The following is a 27,992-nucleotide window of genomic DNA, read 5'->3' as shown; positions in this document are numbered from 1 at the left end:
TGGAACAACCCGTGGTTAGCTCGAAAGATGATCGGGCTTACTGTGGGTTGTTCTTCCCCTCCTTCCCCTTCAGTTCACCAGCCAGCTGTGTAGCCAAGTCCCCCCTCTGGCACTTAGTGGCAGAACCAGTCTTGCCTGTTACCAAGTCCCCCTCTTCGCTCTGATCGCGATCCTGGTAGCGTTTGAAGCTGTTCTAAAATAATTATTTGCACCCCGACATTTGTGCAAAATGGGGCCAAAATTTTCCTAGCCTCGGGAATGTGTGCAAATGTCTTTGTATATATATATATTTTTAAAAATGTGTGTGTGTGTCAGTTTTTCACAATTGTGGCAGTGCGCAATTGTGGCAGTGCGCAATTGTGGCGGTGCGCAATTGTGGCTGTAAGACCACATATAGTCTTGTCTTATCTATAGCCTTGTATGTTTCATCTGTCAAAGGGAACGAAGTTGGGTTTTTTTTTAAAAAAAATAAGCCTGCCACAGGAAACATGGAAGACATAGGCTTCTTTTCTCCCTGGACTATTTAAGCCCTGATCCTATGAAGAGTGGCAACTGTACCTGAAGAATTGGTAGCTGTCCTCTCAATGGTGTGCCGTGTGAGGTCCACCTGGAATAGCTTGAGGTCTTCCTCGTCCAAGGCGATGTCTCCTAAAAAGGCAGCTGGAAAAGCAGAAGGAGTGCTTATGAGGCAGGAATTCAATTCTGATTGCTTTGTCTAGACATTGGGGGAATATTTTCCAAATAAATGGGAAAGAATGGCATGTTCACTCACTTCACATGTCATTCGTGAACGAAATCATAGAATCATAGAATAGCAGAGTTGGAAGGGGCCTACAAGGCCATCAAGTCCAACCCCCTGCTCAATGCAGGAATTCACCCTAAAGCATCCCTGACAGATGGTTGTCCAGCTGCCTCTTGAATGCCTCTAGTGTGGGAGAGCCCACAACCTCCCTAGGTAGCTGATTCCACCGTCGCACTGCTCTAACAGTCAGGAAGTTTTTCCTGATGTCCAGCTGGAATCTGGCTTCCTTTAACTTGAGCCCGTTATTCCATGTCCTGCACTCTGGGAGGATCGAGAAGAGATCCTGGCCCTCCTCTGTGTGACAACCTTTTAAGTATTTGAAGAGTGCTATCATGTCTCCCCTCAATCTTCTCTTCTCCAGGCTAAACATGCCCAGTTCTTTCAGTCTCTCTTCATAGGGCTTTGTTTCTAGACCTCTGATCATCCTGGTTGCCCTCTTCTGAACACGCTCTAGCTTGTCTGCATCCTTCTTGAATTGTGGAGCCCAGAACTGGACACGATACTCTAGATGAGGACTAACCAGGGCCGAATAGAGAGGAACCAGTACCTCACGTGATTTGGAAGCTATACTTCTATTAATGCAGCCCAAAATAGCATTTGCCTTTCTTGCAGCCATATCACACTGTTGGCTCATATTCAGCTTGCGATCTACAACAATTCCAAGATCTTTCTCGTTTGTAGTATTGCTGAGCCAAGTGTCCCTCATCTTGTAACTGTGCATTTGGTTTCTATTCCCTAAATGTAGAACTTGGCATTTATCCCTATTAAATTTCATTCTGTTGTTTTCAGCCCAGCACTCCAGCCTATCAAGATCACTTTGAAGTTTGTTTCTGTCTTCCAGGGTATTAGCTATCCCACCCAATTTTGTGTCATCTGCAAATGCCAAGGTCACTTGGATGACCTGAATGAAGGAGAGGAAGGCAGCAAACATGAGCCCTCCAAGGTGAGGAATGAAACAAACATGAGCCCTCCAAGGTGCATTAGAAAGGTTCTTCTTCAGGGGCAACTGACTTAATGACTGGTTCACACATAATGCTAACCAACGGTTTATAAAACCCATGGTTTGTTGCCCTATCCAGGGTTTAACTGGCGGACAATTGAACAAACCATTGTTTGTTTTCTCAATCCCTGGGTTGTTTGTTTCCTCCTTCTTTGGCTATTCTCTCCCTGTATCCCAAATGCTTTTGCAACACTTCAGTACTAGCATGTAGAGTGGCTGTTGCTCTTGCCCACTGCCTCTGTAGCATGGTGAAACAACCCAAGAACAACCCATAGTTCTGAATTTGCATGTTAACAACAACCCATGTTTTAAAGTACCGAGAGTTCACATGCAACAATATACCATGGGTTCTGTTTTAGGGTTGTTCATGGCTAAAAAAAGATGGTTTGTTTCCACGACTACATTCACCCGTTACGGCAACCCAGAATACACATATTCATGGCAACCCAGAACCTGATACCATGAAGTACCATTATGTGCGAACCAAGAGTTCTATTTGACTCTCAAAAATCTGCAATCAGCACATTAGGCCTTAATTGCTTGTTTCTAATGCACCCATTTCCTCTTTTCTTTGTTCACTTGGATAACTTGAACATAAGACATTGCTACCATGTATTTAGTCATCAAACATAATTGATTTATCACATAACTGATTTATAGCAACGGAAGGCAATATGGAGGGCAATACGTCCATCCTTTAAACTGGAAGTACCTCCTAATGGTATAGGACTTGTGCTGGCCATTTACATAGTACAAGAAAGCCATGATTCTACAAACAGTGCAGAAGATCTCGTAATTACAGTGTCACTAGACAAGGCAAGGTAGTGGGATGTTTATAATTGGATCTCCTGATTCCTTTAAAAACAAACTAGATATAGGGTGCTTCCAGACAAAGGTGTCTTTGCGCTAAAAATCAGAAGGCATTATACAGCTGTTCTGTTTTTTCCCCTATTAACAAAGTAAGAGAAAAGATGGAAGAAGTGGTGGGAAAATACGGGAGGAATACAAGTGGATGATGACATTGTCTGAATTGCCCATAAAATTCCCTAAATGGGGTATGGTATAATAAAAGCCACATCTGGAAGTACCTAGAGTGGTAAGGGAGGGGTGTTGAGTTGGGACTGGGGGGGTAACCCTTATCTCCAGAGCTGTTGTCCTGATCTGAACCCCATCCAAACTGCTATTTGTCATGGGGTGCAAAACATGCACCCCTATAAGGCATAGTGACAAATGCTCTGGTCTAGAAATCTTTGCTTTTGGAATATTTTGGAATCTTAACACTAAAAGGCCATTTTTACCATCGCAAATAAGTAAGAAAGGAAGGCAGCTACAAGGAAAGGGTAAAAAAATTGCAGGGCACTTGTAAACATCAAGGAATATGCTATCTGAATCAGATCTAAAGGAACCGGTTAACATTGACACCGTTCTTGCTGTCTAATCACTTTCAACACTAAAGAGGTCAAAGAAAAGGACTAGAATAAATGTGGACAAAACCAGTATCCACTATCATTCACACTGAGCAGTCCAAACTGGGTACACTTGAGGATTGGAATGTAACCATTGTAACCTGGTCACACAACCTGTTTTGTTCTTTGCCTGAAGCAGCATCTAATGACACCTCATTATTTTTTTGGAATGCCTGTAACCACTGTATCCCTAAATTAAGCCTTCAACAAATATTTATTGTTATTCAATCCTATCCCTAGAAGTGCCTACCAAATACAGCCATTAATTGCATTGGCCTTTTTTGCAGCTGTTTCATATTTGTAGCTCCATCAACCTGTGACCAATCAAGATGTTCGGATCACATTCCTCCTCTGCTGTTTTCAGCAGAACAGTCCCCAGACAATAACCCCCCAAAATAGTTATTGGTCCCCAGTTGCATGACCTTACATTTTATACTATCCCATTTCACTCCATTTCTATGACTCCAGTTCATGAGGTCATCTATTTTGTCTTGCACAATTCCCAGTCCTTTCATTGTATTAAAAATATTTTCTAAACTTTGTGTTATCCACACATTGCATCAACAAACTCATACGTCTGGACTGTCCCTAAGGCCATTTGCGGAAGTGTGAAATAACATGGCCCTGAGATAGAACTCCATGCAACTTTATTACTCCTCTCCAACTTTACAAATGCTTTACTGAAAAATAATTAGATTACATCAATGAAATCCCACCTGCTCATTCAACAATAATTTCATTTTTTAAAAACAACAACCCACATATGTATCTTTGTTGAAATCCCACTGTTGTATGGCCCATTTGCTATTCTCTTTCACATCATTACTATTTCCTTTTATATTATTCCTAAATATTTTGGGCCCATAGCTTGTGGAAGAGGGGGAGTGTTAGGACCTGGACTGTTTGGCCAAATCCACCCCCTTTCTTAAATAAATGTTCATTCCCCTTTTCAAAGTTTCTACCCTTCTACAAGTTTCTACAAGACGAAACACTTGGGGCATGTCTACATCATACTAGAGGGAAGGAGGGGGAAGGATCTTGCGATATGATGATCACGGGATCTCCCCCTCTGTCTACATGCGGCACATGACGTCCCAGGAGTAAGAGGATGTTGCGCCCGCCATTTTATTTTTTAATTGGAAAAGAGCACCAGAGCGCTCCTGCACAAAATGTAAGTTTTTTGTTAAAAACCAAAAATCTCCTGCTCCCCCCACCCCACCCCCGATGGGCACAGAGCTCTTGAGGAGCTCCGTGCCCGGCTCTTTGCGGTTACTCGCGAAAAGCCAGGACGAAAACGGGACGCCCGGCTATACGTCCCACAGTCTTGGGATCAGCCCGGGACTGCAGGAAAAACCAAGATTAAAGGGTAGGGTGATATCCTGGGGCAAGGGAGGGATCATCCCTCCCTGCTCCTGGGATCCCTTGTGGGTCATGTGGATGCACAGGGATGATCCTGTGTACACTGTACACATCAGTGTACAATGATGGTGCTATATAAATAAATAAATAAATAATAATAATAATGATCCCGGGGTGATCCCCGGGATATCACGTCATCTAGCGATGCCCTTGGTGTTCTACCCAATTGCTCAGGAAGAATTAAATCTGCTCCTAGATTCCAGTCTTCTAGCCAACAATTGCATTGACAGTGGGGGCCCTGATAAGTACATGGCCCGTTTCATTCCCTGCCCACCCCACCCAATAAGTAAAGTTTCAAAAATAATAATATTGCATTGCTGAGCAACTTTAAAAAGTTTACTTTAAACATGTTGTCTAACAGGAAGTTTTAGTAGCGTGGTTTTTTATTGTTTAGCTATAACAGGGGACATTCAGAGCTGAGCAACTAATTTAATTCAGTTTCCTGGCTGCCAGCACATATAATGAAACACATAGGATATCCTATTTTTCATTTATCAAACAACAGAAAATGTACAACACAAAATTCTTCCTGAGGCTAACAAATATTTTTCATGCGGGACACTGGGTAACATATTGGAGAATATCCTCCTTAAAAGTTTTACAAAACACGCAAGAACACTGATGGTAATAGGAAGCTGTTGTTTCAAACTGATTTCCAACGGCTGTGTTGGAACGATCACAGAGGTGAAAGAAGCCATCGTGACTTCCGCCCCAGTGCGCACAACCACAATTTGCGGAATTACCAGGGGTGCAGTGTGGTGTGCAGCTGGGGTGAGCTTCATACCCACACCACAACCCTTACTTACTACAAGCCATGGGTTGTGGTGTGGGTAAGAAGCTATCCCTATTGTGCACTGTGCTGGGTTCGAATGATATGGCAACCTGGGCTGCATCACAGATAATTGGGCAAATTGTAGATGAAACGACAATGACTTCTTTTGCCCCCCAAATCACCCAAACCCGGTCAATGGCTCCTTCTTCATCTGTCTCCTTAAGCTTCTCCCTTCCTTACCCCAAAATTTTCTGCAGAGTGGCTTGTTAACCATGCAGTGTGGCTTATTTTTCTCGAACAATCCATGGTTTGTTGTTGGGCTGTTCAGGGTGGTTAACAAGCCACCCTGCGGAAAATGTCCTGGGTTCAGACAACACGCTAACAGCCAAAAGACTTGTATTATCACATAGGAAGGACAAATTCACACCTCCCATAATGCAATGGATCGAGGACCTAATAACATCATCAACTTTTGAACGAGTGTTATATCCACTTGCAAGTCGATAAATATACGGATATTTGGTCTGCTTTTCTTGAAACCTTTGTATAACTCTCTACCTTTTGGGCGGGGGGAACAGTACATATGATGGAAATGATAATTCTATATACACAATGTATGGGGTACCCCCCCCCATTTTCACGATGTATTTTCTGTTTTGTTTGTTGATATTCACAATAAAAAAGTTTTAAAATTTCATTAAAAAAAAGAGAGTTTGGGTTAGTGTGTTGTGTGAAAGGCCCCATTCTGTCTTTTCCTCCTTAATAGATTCTCTGCAACAAGGAAAAAGGTGGAAGAAGTGGTAGGGAAATATCAGAGTGCTATGAGCAGAAGTCAGCGTCATCTGGTACTCCCATAATATTCCATGAATGAGGCAGGATGATGCCACTGCAAAAGCCTTATCTGGAAGCACCCGGGGTCAGCATTTCTACTGGGTCACCTGAATCAGTTGTAAAGGACCAAGAGAGCAGGCTTTGTAAGTTTAGTGGTGAGGTCACTCCAAATCCCCAGGTGACCTCACACAGCATTTCATGTACAGCTGGAGTGTTCTACATGGTGCCCATGGGCTCCAGTGAAACCACAGGACCTTTCTTGGTGCCCACCAGGCTCCCTAGCCCATCCGAATTTTTATTTTAGTTTTTAAGATAGATAGATATTTTTAAAAAGCCCTTCAGCACCATTTTTATTGGGGTTCACCAGAATGATTTTGTGGTTTGGAACTCTGCCTTGTACTTAGATTCTTGAACAAGTTACTTTTCTTTTTACCTCGCCCAGTTTTCCTTCTCGGAAATGAGTGTTTTGTGACCAGCCATGCTCACCCATGGGCGCAAGCCCCACCCCTATGACAGCCCTTTTGTGAGAATGTCCAGGACACTCAACATTTCAAGTGTTTCAAGAGTTTAGCAATAGTCCCCAGGGCCATATTCTGAAATCAGCAGCGCGGGTAGGAATGGAAGCACAATAAAAGTGACCCCGATTCCAAATTCAGACAGCCTATCAAAAAAAATACCTTGGTTGATGGTATTTAAAGCAATTGAGACATCCAGGAGAATCAATAGGGTTGTACTCCTGGCGTAAGTCCTAATCCTGGCATGTTTCAGATATTGTAGAGCACCGAAGCCCTGGGTCCTAACCCTATTCAGACCCTGCTGATTGCACCATGGACTGCCCATAGTTTTTGAATATAATTTCCAGAATCATAAGTACTAGAACCTTGATCCTCTAAATAAATATACTCCTGCTGATATTTTCTTTAGCCTGTCCTAAATGCAAAAAATCCAGATGCTAAACGTTAGCCTTGAACAGCATGATCAGGAATGTACACAAAAGTAGCTCAAGGTCTCTTGGATGTGGGGGTTTCATCTCAAGGACTGTGATGGATTTGGCTTTATTGTTAGAAAACAAACCACCCGGACTGGTGTAACTAATCCAGGGATAATATTTGCTCTCTCTCTCTCTCCTTTTGGCAGCTCAGACTTTCCAGAAACTTTGGATGGGGAAGACGAGGAATAAAGCTTCCAGTTCAGCTCAGATGCACCTCTTTTGAAAGAATGCAAGTTTTCAATCCTTTGCGTCTCAATTTACATGAAGGGAAAGCAGCTATAATGATTGATGGCGTCTCAGTACCCCCATCAGTTCACCAGCGCTGCTGGCAGCTACAATATTTGAACATCTGGTTCCCATAAAGACTGCTGCATGTCTTAGGGAGTTTTTAAAATTATTATTACACAAATTGTTTTAACCTCAAGCTTCTTTTGCAAGTTCCCTTTCTAGTACGCCCTTCTTCTTCTTCTTCTTCTTCTCTCTCTCTCTCTCTCTCTTCACACACATGCTGCTGAGACAATCTGAGCTCATGCAGCCAAAGGATACTCAAATAACCCCCCATTCATCTGCCACACAAAAAATCAAAACCATATGACCTAGCTGAAAGAAACGGAGGATAACAAGCAAAGCTCCCTTGGAGAGAACCTGGGCGCAGTTTCCTTCTCCCACAGCAAATTTAGAGATACACTTCCCCACTCTGGAAAAATAATAACTTGGGGAGGTGAGGGAGAATTCTGCGTGTGCAAACGAAATTCCACATTCTGCAACCAGAAACCCTGAATTCTGTTATTAAAAGAAGGCATGGACCTAAACCTCATCTTCTCCCTTCCAAAGGAGACCGCTGGCCACCTGGATAGCCAGAGGTGTCTTTCCTTACACATTCGGATGGCTACTTATGCACTAACCAAAACAGAGGACAAAAAGAATGCACGGTTTTTATAAAATGTGCAGGCGCTTATGTAGAAATAATTGCTATAATTTCAGTTGAAATACAATCCCTCTCACCATAGTTGAACGAATAAAGAGTGGAGAAGACTGACCAGGGGAATGTCTATATGGGTTTTTTTACCCCTGTCGTGGCTGTGCAGTTGCACTGCGCTGTTTATATGACGCAGCTGCCACCTTGCAGCCACTTTTGGCTTTACCCCTGAAACTATGCTTTTTTCCCGATGTTGTTTTACCAGGACTTTTCCAATTGCCCCGATGTCACCACGTTGTTTCCTCTGCCACTGGTGGCTTCACTTCGGATTAGGAAACTGGGTGTAGCTACAGGCAGTTCCCAGTTCAGGGTAGGCGCAGGAATGCAGGGCAGAGGGCGGGCCTTGGGGGGAAACACCCACCCACCTCTTTTGCTCCATCCCCTTTACCTTTGACTCCACCCACTACTGGAATAGGGTCCCTGAGAGATTTTCTGAAACTGATTTCAGCTATGAGGCTGAAAGAGGTTCAACTACTGTGCCTTAAAGAGTCAGGTCTCGGGAGGCAGGGAGATAAGGAAACAGGGAGATAAGGAAACAGGAGGTGGATGATCAGAGAATGGATGGGCAAATGAACATGTGGATTTAAAACTGAAATGTTTATTGGCGAGTTTTCTGGAGTACCTTTAGTCTCTCTCCAACATGACACCTCTCCCCTATGAGGGAAGGTTACAATATTGTTTAGCCTGGAAAAAGGAGGCTAAGGGGAGACCTGATAGAGGTGTACAAAATCATGCATGGTGTGGAGAATGTGGGTATGCAGACACATTTCTCCCTCTCTCAAAATACTAGAACCCGAGGTCATCCCATGAAGCTGATGGGTGGGAGATTCAGGGCAAATAAAAGGAAGGACTTCTTCACACAGTGCATACTTAAATTATGGTATTCACTACCACAAAATGTAGTGATAGCCGCCAATTTGTCTTTTATATTTTTTGTCTTTTAATATTTTTTTTGGTTGCAAACATATAAACTTAAATACTAACATAATACAGAAACCATACATGCAGGGAATAATAGATTACATACACTTTTTTTTAAAGAAGAAAGGAAATGCTTCACAGTGCAACATTATAAACACACAGTACAAATGACTTAACATTGGTTATTAGGCAGTTTTGCAATTTACTACCACAAGGTATAGTGATGGCCACCAATTTGGATGGCTTTCAAAGGGGGTTGGCTAAATTCCTGGAGGAGGAGGCTATCAATGGCTACTAGTCCTGATGGCTAAGTGCAACCTCCAGTATTCAGAGACAGTAAGCCTGCGTGCACCAGTTGCTGGGGAACATGGGCAGGAGGGTGCTGTTGCACCATGTTCTGCTTTTTTGGTCCCTGGTTGACAGCTGGTTGGCTACTGTGTGAACAGAGTGTTGGACTAGATGGACCCTTGGTCTGATTCTGCATGGCACTTATGTTCTTATGGCAGAGCTGTGGATTCAGTGCCTTAACAAACACATGCAATGAAATCTGTCCAGAAAGATGTACAGTCTGTCGGAGTACCCCACCCACACCCCCAATAAGGTATCTGCAACACCATGGCCATGTCGCCAGTTACTTGAAGGAAAACGCCTGTGACCTAGTCCAAGGGGGGTGCTAATGGTGACCCCTGTAAATGGATTACACGACAGATAAGGGACTACATAGCGTTCTTGGCATTATATATCTAAAACAGCATACAATGTCTCCTCCTCACAACTACCTTGTGGATAAGGTCTACCACCAGCCTATCAGCTGGTTCTTCATTTGCTTTGCCATTTAAAAGTGCCTTGGGGGTGGGGGAAACACATACACACACACAAACCCCAAACAACCAGCCAAAACCTTGCAAGAGCAAAAAGTACAATGGAAATAAAAGCTACGTGGCAAAGCTGACCTGGAATGCGACACATTAGAATCGTTGGTGCGCAGAGTGGAAACAACTACAGTGAGTGAGTGGAAGCAGGCAGAAAGAGGCCTCTTGGTACCCAGTTTCCAAATGCATCACTTACATCCCAATTTCACAGTCATTGGTTGGAACTGGTCCAGCTGCCGCTCTCTGCAACTCCACTCCCAACCTGTTCCCCTCCTAACCCAGCAGCTGAAGCGGGCAGATGGTAGCTTGCTGAACCCTGCAGTGACTGCCCCGTGGGACAAGCATCGTACCTTTTTCCTATGTATGGGGCAAATCATGTGTTTGGCCCAAAATCAAATAGGACATCAGCTGGTTCGTCCCTATTAGTGATGCATTTGTTACCTCCCCTAGCCCCACACCTTTCCCCTCACTGCTGACGGACCAACTCCTGACTTTTGTATATTTCCTCCCCATTCAAAAAGGTTGGAATGCCTCTCCAAAGGCTTCCTTACTGGTGGTAATTAAGCTTTAACCTCCAACATGTTGGCATTTTGGGGTGTCTTTACCCCACCCCCTTTGCCTTCGGTCCAGCCTGCTACTGCAACCCCCCAAAGAGCTCCTCCAAAATCAAATTCAGCCCTCGGAATGAAATAGGTTCAGCCCTGCTTTAGGTTTATTTCACCCATCCCCTGGAAACTGTCTGACATGCCTATTTGACAAAAAAGTATACTCTTCCACACAAGATACATTTGAATTACACCTCCTGCTTTCTCAAACACAGTTGCCTCCCAGTTGGAAAGAATGGGCTGTTGAACAGGGTCACGGTGGGCCCAAAATGATTCCAGTTCTACTTCCACTAATTAACTCGGGGCACAATCCGTTGAGAAGGTTTCCTGTGCAAACCCACTACAATTAACAGGAGCTGCAAGTAAACACCACCATCAGAAGTATATTTTGCTGCACAAACTGGAATGTTTTGGCTTCACACCTTTGAATATGTTTCCATCTGCGGTCTTGCAGGCTTTGAAAAAGCCCCTGAAAAGGTGTTTATTTTACTTTGGCCTTCCTCTGATATTTATTTATTTATTTATTTTTATTTATTACATTTTTATACCGCCCAATAGCAGAAGCTCTCTGGGAGGTTCACAAAAATATGTTTCCTGTTGTTGCTATTTGTATTGCTTGATCACGAACTTCTTATTGCACAATTTAGAATCAAACTAAAGAGAATAGGGAAGACCCACAGATCAGTTAGATATGAGCTCACTAATATTCCTAATGAATATGCAGTGGAAGTGAAGAATAGATTTAAGGGACTAGATTTAGTAGATAGGGTCCCGGAAGAACTATGGACAGAAGTTTGCAACATTGTCCAAGAGGTGGCAACAAAAAACGTCCCAGAGAAAAAGAAAACCAAGAAGGCAAGATGGCTGTCTGCTGAGACACTGGAAGTAGCCCAAGAAAGAAGGAAAGCAAAAGGCAACAGTGATAGGGGGAGATATGCCCAATTGAATGCAAAATTCCAGAGGTTAGCCAGAAGAGATAAGGAATTATTTTTAAACAAGCAATGTGCGGAAGTGGAAGAAGACAATAGAATAGGAAGGACAAGAGATCTCTTCCAGAAAATTAAATTCCAGGCAAAAATGGGTATGATCAAAAACAAAGATGGCAAGGACCTAACAGAAACAGAAGAGATCAAGAAAAGGTGGCAAGAATATACGGAAGATCTGTATAGGAAGGATAGTAATATCGGGGATAGCTCAGACGGTGTGGTCAGTGAGTTAGAGCCAGACATCCTGAAGAGTGAGGTTGAATGGGCCTTAAGAAGCATTGCTAATAACAAGGCAGCAGGAGACGACGGTATCTCAGCTGAACTATTTAAAATATTGCAAGATGATGCTGTCAAGGTGATGCATGCCATATGCCAGCAAATTTGGAAAACACAAGAATGGCCATCAGACTGGAAAAAATCAACTTATATCCCCATACCAAAAAAGGGAAACACTAAAGAATGTTCAAACGATAGGACAGTGGCACTTATTTCACATGCCAGCAAGGTAATGCTCAAGATCCTGCAAGGTAGACTCCAGCAATTCATGGAGCGAGAATTGCCAGATGTACAAGCTGGGTTTAGAAAAGGCAGAGGAACTAGAGACCAAATTGCCAATATCCGCTGGATAATGGAGAAAGCCAGGGAGTTCCAGAAAAACATCTATTTCTGTTTTATCGACTATTCTAAAGCCTTTGACTGTGTGGATCATAACAAACTGTGGCAAGTTCTTGGTGGTATGGGGATACCAAGTCATCTTGTCTGCCTCCTGAGGAATCTGTATAATGAACAAGTAGCAACGGTAAGAACAGACCACGGAACAACGGACTGGTTTAAGATTGGGAAAGGAGTACGGCAGGGTTGTATACTCTCACCTTACCTATTCAACTTGTATGCAGAACACATCATGCGACGTGCTGGGCTTGACGAATCCAAGGCTGGAGTTAAAATCGCAGGAAGAAACATTAACAATCTCAGATATGCAGATGACACCACTTTGATGGCTGAAAGCGAGGAGGAGCTGAGGAGCCTTATGACAAAAGTGAAAGAAGAAAGTGCAAAAGCTGGGTTGCAGTTAAACCTCAAAAAAACCAAGATTATGGCAACCAGCTTGATTGGTAACTGGCAAATAGAGGGAGAAAACGTGGAGGCAGTGACAGACTTTGTATTTCTGGGCGCAAAGATTACTGCAGACGCTGACTGCAACCAGGAAATCAGAAGACGTTTACTTCTTGGGAGGAGAGCAATGACAAATCTTGATAAAATAGTTAAGAGCAGAGACACCACACTGACAACAAAGGTCCGCATAGTTAAAGCAATGGTATTCCCCGTAGTAACCTATGGCTGCGAGAGCTGGACCATAAGGAAAGCTGAGCGAAGGAAGATAGATGCTTTTGAACTGTGGTGTTGGAGGAAAATTCTGAGAGTGCCTTGGACTGCAAGAAGATCAAACCAGTCCATACTCCAGGAAATAAAGCCAGACTGCTCACTTGAGGGAATGGTATTAAAGGCAAAACTGAAGTACTTTGGCCACATAATGAGAAGACAGGATACCCTGGAGAAGAGGCTGATGCTAGGGAAAGTGGAAGGCAAAAGGAAGAGATGGATGGGCAAGATGGATGGATGATATTCTGGAGGTGACAGACTTGACCTTAGGGGAGCTAGGGGTGGCGACAGCTGACAGAAAGCTCTGGCGTGGGCTGGTCCATGAAGTCACGAAGAGTCGGAAACGACTGAACGAATAAACAACAACAAAATGCTTCTTCTGCTTTTTAAGATCATTTCAGTTTTTCTTATTATTGCATGCCTCCTTTGAGAGGATAAATAAATAAACAGATTAAAATTTGGAAGAAATGCCTGGGATCAGATCAATCCAGTTTACAAGAGAACTGTTGGCCACGATTATTATCTTGTTGACCAGCAATTGAAATATCCCTGAAATTTAAGTTTTCTCCCCAAATACCATATATAGAACCCCCACAACTGCGGTCTAAATTCTTGCTTTCGTTCGTATGGCCCCTTCGTCTCTTATATGATGCTGTGGTGATCTTTGATTAGGTTTTCATTCTCTGTGTGAATGTGACCACACTGGGCAAGAAATGGCACAAAAATGTGAAATCTTGTTGTTGCTTTCCTTATCCCAAGCGGTCAAATGCTAAAGGATGCTGAAGTGTCTCTGTGCACATCAAAGCACTAGTATATGAACCAAATAATGTATATGAACCAAACACAAATCTAGTTATATGGCTTGTAATTAATCATGATGCTCCATATTACTACATTTTGCATTGCTTTTTTATTGCTATTGTAGTTGTAATTGCTTTTAATACTGTATTTTAAACCATGGTTTTCAATATTGTTGTATGTAAACCACTAAGGGATTTTTATTATATTAAGCAGTATATAATATTTTAACTAAATAAATAATAAAAAAATAACACTCCAATTCCTGCAACTCTGGTGACTCCAAAAAGGGTGGCCTTGATTGTGGCTAATATATGTAACTGACCAATGCAGCAATTATATGTAATTGACCAAGCACAAGCTGTGGCCGTCAGATGGCGGCAATTTACTACCACAGCGGGAACATTTTCTAAATGGTGCCCTGAGGACCATACGCCCTGACGGGCGATCGGAGATCGCGTTAGAGATATAAACAAACAAACGCAAACCACAAAGATAGAATAACAATCAAAAGAAAACACACTTAGAAGAAAGAATAAAATTTGAAGAACAAATACTAGAAGAAACGCCTCTGAACTCAATAGTTTTCACTATAGCTTCCCTAACGATGCAAGCACAATGGTGGTCGAAAGAGACTGAGGGGAAGGCGGGAACCGTTGAACTTGCACAGTTGACGGTGGGGGAGGGGTCCCGCCTAAAACACCTCTAGCTATGGAAGTTTCCCGAAGATGCTCTGCGCAGGCGCAGAGCCCATGTGTGTGTGAAGCACAGAGACCACGAAGAAGAACAGGGATTGTAGGGCTTGCGTAGGGAACTTTGGAGTCTGTAGCTAGGGCCTAGACAATACCTGCCAGTATAAGCAATAAGCCTATATACACCAGTTTCTCACTCTGGCACTAGTTCAAGCTCCCAGAACTAGCAACTGGCCTCAGGGATCCCGGGTTGGAGGACACACACTCCAGGCCTGGGTTTGTCTGTGGCCACCAGCAGCCCTGACGTGGCCCTGGCACCCACTTCTAGCCCAGCCTTCCAATATCAGAAGCAGTAAGCCTATATACCTTCAGTTGCTGAAGGATGCTGTTGCATCATGTCCTGTTTGTGGGTCCCTGGTCGACAGCTAGTTGGCCACTGTGTGAACAGATAAAGCTGCAGGAGTCCTGCCCTCTTTTGTATTTGTTCAAGGGGCAGGGCTCCTGCAGCTTTAACTGTTTTGATGAAGAGGGAATTTTCCCAGGTGCTGCAGGCATACAAATGACACCTGCTGAAATTCCCTTTTCTGTGCAACTGTTGAAGATATAGGAGCCCGCTCCTCCTTATCATATGGTCACTCTAAAGAAATACAATCAATCAATCAATCAAGGCCTCAGAGTCTTCTTCAGCCTCAGAATGGAGCAAATGTGTGCAGGATCTGCCCATGTGATTGGCAAGCAATATGAAGCTTCTGGATTGGCCAAGTCTGGTAACAGTCTGGCCTTGTGGGTCAACAGAGCACCATCTTTTGCCAGTTGCAATTCTGTCTCCATCTGAAGTCATAGGGCATGTCTACACCTTAAGGGTGTAGAGGGAGGGAGGGGGGAGGATCACGGACTTACCTGCTTCAGTGATCCTCCCCCAGCACCTTGATGGCCACGCAACGTCCCAGAAGTAAGGAGGGACGTCGTGGCTGCCATTTTTCTTTCTTCTTTGGAAGAGGAGCTACACAGGCGTGCAGCAAAAGTTAAAAAGAAAAAAACACTTCGCCAGCAAAAAACCCACCTGCCATCCCTGGGATGGCAAAATTGCTGAAGGGCACGGAGCTCCCCTGAACAGCTCTGTGCCCAGCCCCGCTACTCATGGGGTGGAAGGGAGAAGGTGGGATGGGCACCCACGCCAGCTGTGGTCCTTGAAATGGTCCCAGGATCGCAGTGAAAATCGGGATAAGTGCAGAAGCAGTTATCCCAGGAAAACGGAGGGGTAGTCTCTGCCTGCACCCGGGATCTCCATTTGGACTCACAGGGATGACCCAGGGACAACCCCGGGAAAAAGGGCTGGTGTAGACATGCCTAAAGGATCATAGAATTAGAAGGGGCCATTTAGGCCATCAACTCCAACCCCCGATTCAGTGCAGGAATCCACTTTAAAGCATTCCTGACAGATGGCGGTCTCAAGGCAATTGTTTCCATTATCTGACTGTTCTGACGGTTAGGATGTTTTTCGTCAAGTCCTCGACCTTCAGCCTCTTACTCTAGCAACTGAGCTGAGAAATCTCACTCCAAGCCGGCAGTCGGGTACAACCACCCACGGGCTCAACCTAGATTTTGACCGTGAGCCTGAGAACATTTGCATGCAGCCAGTTCGGCGGAGCTGCTGCATGTGTGAACAGGCCTCTTGTTCAACAGACTTCAAAGCGTCACTTCAACAGACCGTGGAGATAAGCTAAATTGAAGAGAACGGCATGGGAGAACGGCCCGTTCCAAAGAGAGGCAGTATGGGAGGCATAATTGCAGGGTCATGCTTATGTGGAAGAACAATGGGGAGATTCTCAGAAGGCTGATACAGCTGCGCAACGGGTGACCTCCTTAATAATCTAGAGCAAAGGAGATTCAAGGAAACGGAACAAAAGGTAGGCCATTAAAGCACGAAGGCAACATGACCGTGTCTGGGTGAAGACAAAAAACACCAACAAGCTTCAACTAGCAAGGGAAGTTAGAAACAATATTGGCAGGTAGCTATAAAAGCGCTCCGAAGAATGAGCGTCTCTCACTCATCTAAGCCAAGCTCAACCTGCTCGGGATGTTAAAGTTGAGGGACCCCGGCTTTTTAAATTGAAGTAAACTAAACTTCCAATATACGTAGACACGCAAGTCCTGGGAGAGCAGCATGTATTGTCAAAAGTGTGCAGATCGTGTAGAATCATAGAATCGTAGAGTTGGAAGGGGCCTAGAAGGCCATCGAGTCCAACCCCCTGCTCAATGCAGGAGTCCACCTTAAAGCATCCCTGAAAGGTGGCTGTCCAGCTTCCTCTTGAATGCCTCTAGTGTGGGAGAGCGCACAACCTCCTTAGGTAACTGGTTCCATTGTCATACTGCTCTAACAGTCAGGAAGTTTTGCCTGATGTCCAGCCGGAATCTGGCTTCCTATAACCTGAGCCCATTATTCTGTGTCCTGCACTCTGAGAGGATCGCAAAGAGATCCTGGCCCTCCTCTGTGTGACAACCTTTCAAGTATCATGTCTCCCCTCAATCTTCTCCTCTCCGGGCTAAACATGCCCAGTTCTTTCAGTCTCTCCTCATAGGGCTTTGTTTCCAAACCCCTGATCACCCTTGTTGCCCTCCTCTGAACATGCTCCAGCTTGTCTGCATCCTTCTTGAAGTGTGGTGCCCAGAACTGGAAGCAATACTCAAGATGAGGCTTAACCAAGGCCAAATGGAGGGGAACCAGTACCTCACGCGATTTAATGTAAATCTTCATTATCGAATCAACCAAGAGTTATTGACCTTTTTACGCCATCAATATACATGGAGCACTTACCAAATGACGTAAGCAAAACAAGACACAAAAATGGAGGGGTTGTATAGCTCAGTGGTAGAGCACCTCCTATACATGAATGAATTTTATTTACGGTCACAAGACCAGCAAAACAACACAACAATATAAGCACATATAATATTCCCAAACCAACAGAATAAAATCAGACTATGAATAAAACAATATATGGTAACAATTAATTAGTTAAAATATGTCCCACATATTTTAATAGATTAAAACATTGTCACAATCAGATGATATCATCCCACGCCGACAAGCAATTGCCGCAGCACAAAATTTAGCCACCTTGGAGGTTATTTGAGAGTTCTGATCAGCCAAAAGATAGTCTGTATAGAACACATCAGATCTCCCAGGTATTCCTTGTAAAATAGGAGTGATGAAAGTATGCCGAAAGTCACAATAAAAGGAGCAGTACAACAATACATGATCCACAGTTTCTATCATTTCAGCTTTACAGGGGCATAGGCGCTTAGAATATGGAATATTATTAAATTTACCCTCCAAAAATGCAGAGGGAAGCACATTAAATTTAGCCTGCGTGAAGGCTTTCCTGTATTTTGGAATAGTTAAAGAAGTTAAATATGTTGCAGGAAGGAGAGCCTGCCCCCGGCATAAAAAAAAGAAATTAATGATTTGGCACTCCTCTGTGCATTTGCAATGGCATTAGAGATTTGACTCTTCCATGAGCCAGACGATTGAAAGATGACTCCCAAATATTTATAGGTTTTAACCTGTTCAATTAAATGCCCATTTATCTGCCAATGATGTTTAATCCGCTTTCTGGTAAAAACCAAGACTTTAGATTTAGTGTAATTAATTACCAACTTTTCGGTTTTACAATAGATGCCTAAAGCTCTTAATAACCGCCTCAAGCCAATGCATGTCAAAGAAAGAAGTACCGCGTCATCTGCATATAGTAAAATGGACAACGATCTATGTGCCAACTTGGGAGGGTGAGAGTTTATCTCAGAGAGCCCCTTGACCAAAGAGTTGATATAAATGTTAAACAAGGTGGGGGCAAGAACACAGCCCTGTCTAACACCAATGTGAGTTGGAATCGCTCTGGTCAGATGGCCTACACGGTCGCATCTCACCTGCACCCACGTTTTAGCATAGAGGCTACGAATAAGAAACAGCAATCGCCTATCAATGTTGGTATCCTAAAGCCTTTGCCACAACCTGTCTCTCGGGATTGAATCAAAAGCAGACTTAAAGTCGATGAAGGCTGTGTAAAGTGCCCCTCCGGAAGCAGAGGAGTATTTCTCAGCCAGATGTTGTAGTACAAGTCCTTGATCCGCTGTGGAACGCCCAGGTCTGAAGCCTGCCTGCTCATCTTCCAGAAGATTTTCCTCCTCCATCCAGCTTAAAAGTTTCTCAAGGAGGTGGCTAGCATACAACTTACTCACAATGTTCAGCAGACTAATTGGCCTATAATTAGCAGGGTCCCCTCTTTTCCCTTTTTTATATATCGGAACAATTGTAGCAAGGCCCCAGTCCTCTGGTATACAAGTAAATTGTCCTATTGATACAAGTAAATAAGACTGCTAGAACAGGGGCCCACCACTCCATATTGGCCTTAAGCATCTCAGGAAGGATATTATCACTCCCGGGTGCTTTACCTTGTTTAAGTTTAGAAATAAGGCTTTTAATTTCAGAAATAGAAACGGGAGGCCAATCGGGGACATTCGCCAGTTCAGTTTGCGACAGTGAGATTCCAGTTTGTCTTTCTGCATACAGTTCACTAAAATATAGTTCCCAGGTCTTAACAGGAATATGAAAGTCCATTCTACCTGGTTTACTCTGCCAACCAGAGGAGACAATTCTCCAAAAGGTGGCTGTGTCCCGAGCCCTTGAAGCGACAATTAGATTCTGCCAATCCACTCTCCGCGCCTGATTCTTTTTCTCCTTAATCAAGTTTTTATATCTCTTCTTTAAAGACAACCATTCAGAGGGTAGAGTCGGCAAATCCAATTCCCTGTACCTCCTGTATTTATCTATTAAGGATTTCTTCATAGCCACACAATCTTGGTCAAACCAAGGTTTGGATCTACAGGGAGGGACATATGTGGGTTTTTTCTGAGTCAGACAATTTTGAAAGAGTAAAATAATCTCTTGATACGACTCTAAGACAGTTTGCGAGAACCCCGCAGTTAGCAAAGTGTCTCGCAATCTAAGACAATTTTCTGAGTGTAACAATAGCCGTAGGTCGTTATCTAACCTGCCAGACCATCTTACATGTGAGGCTCTAATTTCAGGCTCAGGGAAGATCCAAGGTCCATGATCTGCATGGACTTCCTGATCCCTAAGGTTCAGGAGTACCATTAAAGGAAGGTGGTCACTCTCTGTACGCGTACCCACCCTGCAACTAATCACCAAATTTAACAGATTATACGATACAATAAAATAATCAATTGTTGATGCTCCAGAGCCTGATAAAAATGTATATTCACCTTTTCTGTCTCCCTCTGTACCCCCATTTAACAACACTAAATCTAAATAATTTATCATATGTAGGAGGCACAATCCGGAGTAATTGCAACCACTGTCTTTAGACTGCCTTTCAGGTAGTAGATGTGCCACCTCTGTTTCAGGAGGGTGTTCACCATAATGGCAGTAGAGAGCTTCATCATTCGGACCAATTCTGGCATTAAAATCTCCTGCCAGTATCACAGATGCTCCTGGATGCTCAGATGTCTTTCTTTCAATGAACTCTTGCAGTCTGAACCACCTATCTTTATTTAGATGTTTTTTACCCAAAGGGGGTAGATAAACATTTATTAATAACAAAGAGAAAGTGTGAAATTCAATCACTAGAGAAATTGCAATACCAGGTAAACAATCTGAACTAGTGAAGGTGGCTCTGAGTTTAGTTGAAACCAAAATCCCAAGGCCTCCCTTAGAACGCCCTCCCCTAGTACTTGGCTCTGCTTTTAAAGAGTAGGTTGCAAAGCCATTCAATTCCAGTTCCTCCCTTATCCAAGTCTCCTGTAGCAGTAGGATATCGTGACGGCTAATAAAATCCTGTAAAGATGGATCAGCAGTCTTGCTCTGCCAGCCTGCAACGTTCCAAGAAAGCAATGTTAGTTGTGAATTCTGATGGCATAGATTTGGTCAATCCAGGGTATACTGAGTCTTTCCAACAGGGGAACTCAAAGGGCTACAAAGTACTATGGGAGCTGCAGAGTTCAACCCTTTCAGGCTCAAACCTTTAGGGTTTGGCAAGAGAGTCCTCTGAACCATTTTATGAGGAGATTGTACATCGGCTTTTCCCTTGGAGATAGCCCTACTTCTCTCATGGGTCTGCTCCTTATCCCTAATTGATCCTACTGCGCCAACTTCATCCTCAGCAAGTTCAATGGCCTCCATAAGTGGACTCAATTTACTCACATTTGAAACTATTGGATGATATACATTAGGTAGGTGTCCTCCTATCGCAGCTGCTTTCTGAGGAGAACCAATTTCCGCCACATCCAGCTCTCTCATCTCAAACCAGGTTAATTTGGAGGCAGTTGCTGTTTTTGCAATAGCAAGATTTTTAGGGGTATAGTCAGGATCACATTTACAGGTGAGTGGATTTATCTCTACAGTAACCTGTTGTCGTGGAGGGCATATCTTTTCGCCCAAAGCTCTCAGCTCAGCACACTCCAAACTTTCCATGTTGTTCACTTGTTGGTCTATTACCGGACTCTCTATGGTTCGGTGGACCTCCCTGTGATCACTTAGATTTCTTTGCCCCACCTTCATTTTTTCCAAATGTGATTTTAAGAAATTGAGTCTATCAACAATTTCATTTTGTGCATCATGAGATAGAGCAGAGAAGGACTCTAGTAACTTCTGCTCTTCAGCATCGAAGGGTACTTCCCTCTTTTGTGATGTCAGCCTTTGTCCATAGTCAACAGGATGTAAAAGTTCTTGTGTCTCTAAATCACTCGAGCATTCATGGATAGAAGGGTTGTTCCCTGCACTATCAAAGTCAATTAGATTATTATGATTAGATGATTCCTCAATTCGAGCACTTTTAGTATGTGTGGGCAAGTGGGGACCCAAGGGAAGGCGAGGTGCCCAGTTCTCAAATAATCTAGAAACCAATATACCACGCTTGCTTAATAGGCCCCTACAATCATACACTATCTTAGCTGAATTCCAATTGCAAAATGTGACTACTGCACGAGCACGAAAGACATTAAAATATAGGTATTCAACCCTTATTAGGTCCTCTATTGAAAAGAAACCTGGAAGAACCAGTTCCAAAATTTTATAGAAATGACGTTTACATTCATTTTGTGATAAAATCCCCTCTGGTTTTGGATAGTTTGATAAGACTAATTTATTTCGATTCAATACTAGTCTCCAGGTACAATCTTTTACAATTGTCTTTTGAGGTGTTTTGTTTTCTATCAGGATTTGAGTCCATGGATCCTGCATTATAGGGCTCTTCCTTGTAAAATCCTGCTTTTGAATTGATGTAAACACTGGGGTCTGGGTTAGGTTACCCATAGCAGTCTCTGAATAGTGTTTGTTGTTATTTTGATTTACCTTGCTTTTCATGGGGGATTTCTCCATATTCTGGTTGGAATTCAATTTTAAGCTGTTGTCAAGTATTTTAAAAAGTTTCTTATAATCCATTTTTTTAAAATGAGCTCGCTTTGGATTTCTTACATTTTTAGTTTTCTTTGTGGCTATAGCCCGTCTTTTGCTGCCTCCCTTAATACGCACTTTCCCCCCTGGCATATTTGTGCCCCTTGTAGGGGGGCTCTTATTGTTAGTCAGCAGTCCAATTGTTACTTTATTGGAACTTAACCAAGTGCTTTTATAGATTTCTGCCAAAGTAATTAATAATTTGTTGCATTCAGCCAGATAAGATTTTATATGTTCAATGTCTTCTGTTAACGTAAGAAGACCTCCTAGGATTGGCATACCTTCCTCATATTGGAATATGTTGGTCTCTAGGGAATCCTAGACAGCCAGACTAGAAGTGCCGAATTTGACACACACACACCACAAGGACCTGAAGTTGTGCACCTCTGTCCTAACGTATGCATTTTTATGTGTACTTGCCCCTAATTTATGCATTTTCTATGTATTTTTGAGGGAAGAACTATGTCAAAAAAATTTGGAATATGATGTTTGGTTTTGCTTCTTGGTTTGTGAGGCAAAAATTAGGTAAGTTTGTACAAAAAAACTGGACTGAACGAATTTCTCTCACATCTCTATGTGGGACAGAAGCATACAGCTCAATCCTATATATATCTACTCAGAAATATGCCCCACTGAGTTCACTGGGGCTTACTTCTAGATCAGTGGGATAGAATTGCAGGAGGGATTCGAAGGGAGAAAGCTAGCAGCACACAGGTTTCTGGGAGAAATTTCCAGGCATGTGGGGCAGTAATGGTGGCATAGAGCACAGCAAACATAAACAGGAGTCTTCTGGTGCTTTAACGACTAACCAGTTTATTGTGACTTAAGCTTTTGTGGTCTAAAGACCACTTCATGAGATGACCAAAATGTTCTCTTCAGTTGGCAAATAAATAGAGGTCCGCCTGGCGCCTACACTGTACTGCTTTCGTCGCCAGCTGAAGACCTTTTTATTCACTCAGTATTTTAACACTTAATTTTAACTTAAATTTAAATTTTACTGTTTTAACTCTGTATTTTAATCTTATATCAACTTTGCTGTGTGGTTTTATCCTGGTTGCGCTTTTTATACTGTATTTCGTAATTGTGTTTTAACCTGTTGGGTGTTTTACTGTGGTTTTAATTTTTGTGAACCGTCCAGAGAGCTTCGGCTATTGGGCGGTATAAAAATGTAATAAATAAATAAATAAATAAAATATAGATATGGGCACAGAGGGGGGAGGAAAATGCAAACAGTGGGGCTTAAAGGATGTGAAATGCAAGAAGTACAAGTTTGTGACATTATAGCTGTTGTGAACGGAGCCTGTCCTTATCTTGTGTACACAATATGGACTGTACGTGCTGCAAGGCAATTTTCGTGTGTGCAGACTGCACAATATCCCCCCAGAGTGGCCTTTCCCAATATGGTGCCCTCCAGATGTTTTGGGCTACAACTCCCAGGCAGGGCTGGGCAGGGGGCCCCGGGGGGGGCAGTGGGCATGGGCCTATGATTTTGAGGGGGCCTACTCCGATTCCCCCTGGGCAAAGTTGCTTGATTTTTCTGTTGTTGATGGTGATTTTGACCAAAGAAAAGCAAGTAAAGCATTCTGAATGTGAAGAAGTGATGCCTTATATACATCTTGAATAAAAGTGCTTGCCATTACCTTTTTAATAAATCGTTCTAGTTCATATGTATTTAGAACTGATTAAAAAATACTTAATGAGCAGTTTGAAATGGGGCCTACATTTCCTATCTGGCCTGGGCCTATTACCAGCTTTGCCCGGCCCTGCTCCCAGGACTCCTGATCGTTGGCCGTATTAGCTAGGGCTGCTAGGCGTTGAAGCCAAAAACATCTGGGAGGGCACCAGGTCAGAAGGCTGCCCTAGAATTTAACAGAGCAGATCTCAAGGCAACACCATAGGAATAGGGTGCTTGTGCTGAACGCACGATTTTGCTAACCGTTAAGCAAAAGAGCTTTGCATTATAAGGAAAAGGGATACAACAGACCAGGCAGCCACAAGACGCGAATCCTGACATTAGAAACCTATAAGAGGAGTCACAAGGGCTGCAAGAAAACACATCACAACCTGCAGCATGGAGGCGAAACATCTGGTGAACCTGCCCTTGAGGTCTTTGTAACATGATGGCCAGGCAGCAGGAGAAAGCGATGGGGCTTTCTGCCATTTCTCCCACATGTAGCTGGCGTCCGGTAAAGGTTTTAGATCCCCAAATCTGGCAGCCTCCTTGTAGCTTTAAATAGTTATTTCTAGCCCTCCTGGCTCTGGAAATAGAATCAACCAGCTTTGCCCAATCCAGCGTCCTCCAGATGTGTTGGGACTACAATCCCAAGCAACCCCCAACCAGCATGCTGGGAGTTGTAGTCCAATACATCTGAAGGGTGCCTGGGTTGAATCTGAGAATTCACAGAAGTTCTCCCCAAAAGGCTAAAGAAAGAGTGCAATGTTTTTTTGTGTTTGTGTGTTTGTGTGTGTGTGTGTGTGTTGTGCGTGCCCTGTCTCCCTCCTCCAGTCATCTTCTGCTATGCAGTTACCCATACCGGTCTGCCCCATGTAAGCGTATCTTCCCCGCCCTGCTCAAAATTCTGCAAGACCTCCACACTCAAAAAAAGCAGGTTTGTGTAAAATAAGCGAGAATTCTTGGCCTTCAACATTTATTTTTGCTGAAGAATTGTTGTATTCTGGGTGGAGTGTGGTGATCTTGAATATGGTTATTTATTTGTTACGTTTATATCCCGCCGTTTCTCTAAGGAGCCCAAGGCGGCATATAAAGCTTTGTTAAGGACCCCATATAAAGGAGCCTGAGGCAGCATACGAAAGAAGAAAGTGGCCAGTGAGTTCCAATGCTTCTGTGCATCCGGCAATGCATGTGCAGAGAAGGGGGAAGTAAATTCACTAAATGAGGATCAATGTTGCATTTGTAGCCAAGAGACATAAATCAGGAAAATGTGAGAAAGCACATAAGGCGGGGGACTGGAAGAGCTGAGACTGAATTTATAATGTGGGTGAGAAACTGAATGACCAAATTGGGAATAGCCCGGAAGAAATCCAGAACCTGCACAATAGTAAAAACTTTTCTAACTGTTGGAGAATTTACATCACTATGAATCAGGCCCTTGGGTTTCTAAAACCTGGCTTAGGGACAGTCCTTTAAACCTCCAAAACCCGTGGGGCTGCTACGGACACCCGGCAGCTGTTTGATATATTTGTAAAACCTTTTTCTTTTTTTTAGCAGACCTGAACTACTTCATACTATACACTTAACAATTACGGGGTCAGTTTTCTTGCATTATTTCATATCGACTTCCAGTATTTTAAGAATTACATATATGCTGCAATCCTATACCAACTTACCTGGGAGTAAGACCCAATGAACTCAATGGGACTTATATCTGAGTAGACATGCATAGGATTGCACTGTTAATTTACTAAGCTGTCAGGCATTGCATGTACTCCTGTTGAAAAGAATAGGAAAGCACCTTAAGTTAATTGAAGTGTATTCTATCTCCAGAAACTTCTCAAAATAGGGAAGGGAAAATAACTTAGAATTGTGTGTGTATCATAATATCTCCCTTGTGTGTATGTATGTGTGAGAGAGAATGAGTAATTATACTACATAAAGAATGCTGGAGTAGTTTTTTGTTCTGATTTTGTCAAAATAAAAACAGGTACATTCCTGTATGTATATTTAAAAAAAACCCCAGGACAAAGCACTGCTTAGACCCAGAAATATAATGTATGCTAGGGTATTAATTCTCCTCCAGGTTAGCTTTATCTTGATATAGTTCACTTTGTTAGTAAAAACCTGGAACACTGATTTCTTAATTGCAATGTTATTTGTGTGTGTGTGTGTGGGGGGAGAATTACTAGGCCAGGGGTCCCCAACCTTTTTAGATCAGTGGGCACATTTGGAATTTTTAGTGTCATGGGCACTCTCACAAAATGGCTGCCATGAGGCGGAGGGAAGGTCTTGCCCATTTGTAAAATGACTGCCACGGTGAGCTTGGCCAGACACAAAACACTCATTTCCCAGAAGGGAAACTGGTGAGACTAGAAGAAAGGTAATTTGTCCAAGAACCTAAGTAAAAGGCACAGATGGGTTTTGACCTCCAAAACATAAAAACACTCTTCTGAATCCAAACGAAAATGGTGCTGGAGGGCAGCAATTTGCTTTGCAGCATGTGAACGTCCCAATATTAAGATATAAAAAATAGGAGATTTAAGGAATTTGTTGGGTTCTAAAACAGGTGTCTGCAAGCACATTGGTGCCCACAGGCACCACATTGGAGACCCTACTACTCGGCTATTGGGGTACATTGGATCTCTTCCATTATTTACTATGGTCCCAGTATTTTGCCTAGGCATTTCTTGAACAAAATCTCTGTATTATTCTTTCATCCAGGACTTCCTGATATCTCAGAGAGGACTGCCTAAATGGTAGGTTGTATCTAGTGATGCCACTGAAACTTGAAATGAGGGGTGCCAATGGGTTTTCCTTGGCCCAATGCACTGCATATGAATTGGGGGCCCTGCTCCACCCACAAGAATTACTATGCCACTGCTTCCTCTTTCCGTAGGGCTGAACACATAGACCATCCAAACCGAAAGAAATAAGGTGGGGCCACATCAACTATTTGCCATAACCTGTAGCATATTCTATGGGGTTATGCAGACCCACCCACCCACCCTTTACTGGGCATGTTTAGCTTCGAAAAGAGAAGATTGAGGGAGACATGATAGCACTCTTCTAGTACCTGAAAGGTTGTTACACAGAGGAAGGCCAGGATCTCTTCTCGATCCTCCCAGAGTGAAGGACATGGAATAATGGGCTCAAGTTACAGGGAGCCAGATTCCGGCTGGACATCAGGAAAAGCTTCCTGACTGTTAGAGCAGTACAACAATGGAACCAATGACCTAAGGAGGTTGTGGACTCTCCCACACTAGAGGCCTTCAAGAGGCAGCTGGACAGCCATCTGTCAGGGATGCTTTAAGGTGGATTCCTGCATTGAACAGGGGGTTGGACTCGATGGCTTTATAGGCCCCTTTCAACTCTACGATTCTATGCCCTATGTGCAGTGGTGGCTCCGGGGGGCAAGTGCCCCCCCAAACAAGGGGCTTGCCACCCCAGTTTCTGGATTCCTGTTATAATTGTTTGCATTCTGGGATGGTTTGATCCAATTCCAGAACCAGTTCCAGGGCCATTTTCCCCACCGCTGCCAAATGCGCCCCGTTTAAATTCAGTATGTTTTGAAAGATTCTCCTTCTTTTCTTTAAGTTACTGATATCTTATTTCATTCCCTTAAGACAGTCTGCTGACAATCCAGCATTCCATTTATATGATTGCTCTGCCTTATAAAAACACCTAATATTGTTTATCAGGAAAACGCTCAACAAACTTTTCAAATAAAATGTTTTATTTACCCCACTTTTGCCTTTTTGTGAATTGAATCTGGTTGGTAGAATATTTCTGTGCTAGTTGCAAAAAGCTTTTTTTGGGAATTTTTTAATGTTCAGCACATTGTCTTCCTTTATATTGTTTTTTTTTGGGGGGGGGTGTTGCATGTTGCTTTTTGTTATCAGCCTGTTTTGCCCAGTGTATAATAGTTCTGCTAAAGTTTTACTGTTTAACCTTGGCCTATCTGGCCAGCTCAGTCTGTGCGGGCAGGCAGCTTCAAGAATATCACTATCATCATCTCCATCCTGGTATGATCTTATTGCTATTTTTTTTAATGTTTCTTGCTGCTGATCTCCTTTGTTCATTTCTGGGCAGGTAGGGGATCATTTTCCTGCAGAGTTGGGGCATTTCCCTCAGCACAAATACTTTTGTTTTAATAAACCCCATTCCCATCAGAGCCCAATAGATTCATGTAAAAATCTTTTCATGGGGTTGTGACTAAATAGGGAATGCATTTAAGTCTGTGCTGCCATGTTGTGTAAAAATCTATTTGGGCTTGGTATGTGTGTGATTTGCAGATTGAGAAATTTGTGTGTGTGTGTATGTTTGGGC

The 27,992-nt window shown here is 43.2% G+C and overlaps 1 protein-coding gene across 3 annotated transcripts in view; it reads right to left on the bottom strand.

The window, feature by feature from the left end:
• BMP1 (bone morphogenetic protein 1) overlaps positions 1-27,992 on the bottom strand; it is a 169,120-nt gene that overhangs the window by 79,110 nt on the left and 62,018 nt on the right. For all 3 annotated transcript variants that reach the window (XM_063139360.1, XM_063139362.1, XM_063139361.1), the window contains one exon: positions 559-660. In XM_063139360.1, the coding sequence (XP_062995430.1) occupies positions 559-660 (102 nt within the window). The remainder of the gene's footprint in view (positions 1-558; positions 661-27,992) is intronic.

The sequence above is a fragment of the Elgaria multicarinata genome, chromosome 12 (assembly GCF_023053635.1).
Source record: "Elgaria multicarinata webbii isolate HBS135686 ecotype San Diego chromosome 12, rElgMul1.1.pri, whole genome shotgun sequence".
Classification (NCBI taxonomy): domain Eukaryota; kingdom Metazoa; phylum Chordata; class Lepidosauria; order Squamata; family Anguidae; genus Elgaria; species Elgaria multicarinata.
This window is presented reverse-complemented; position numbering and strand designations above follow the sequence as displayed.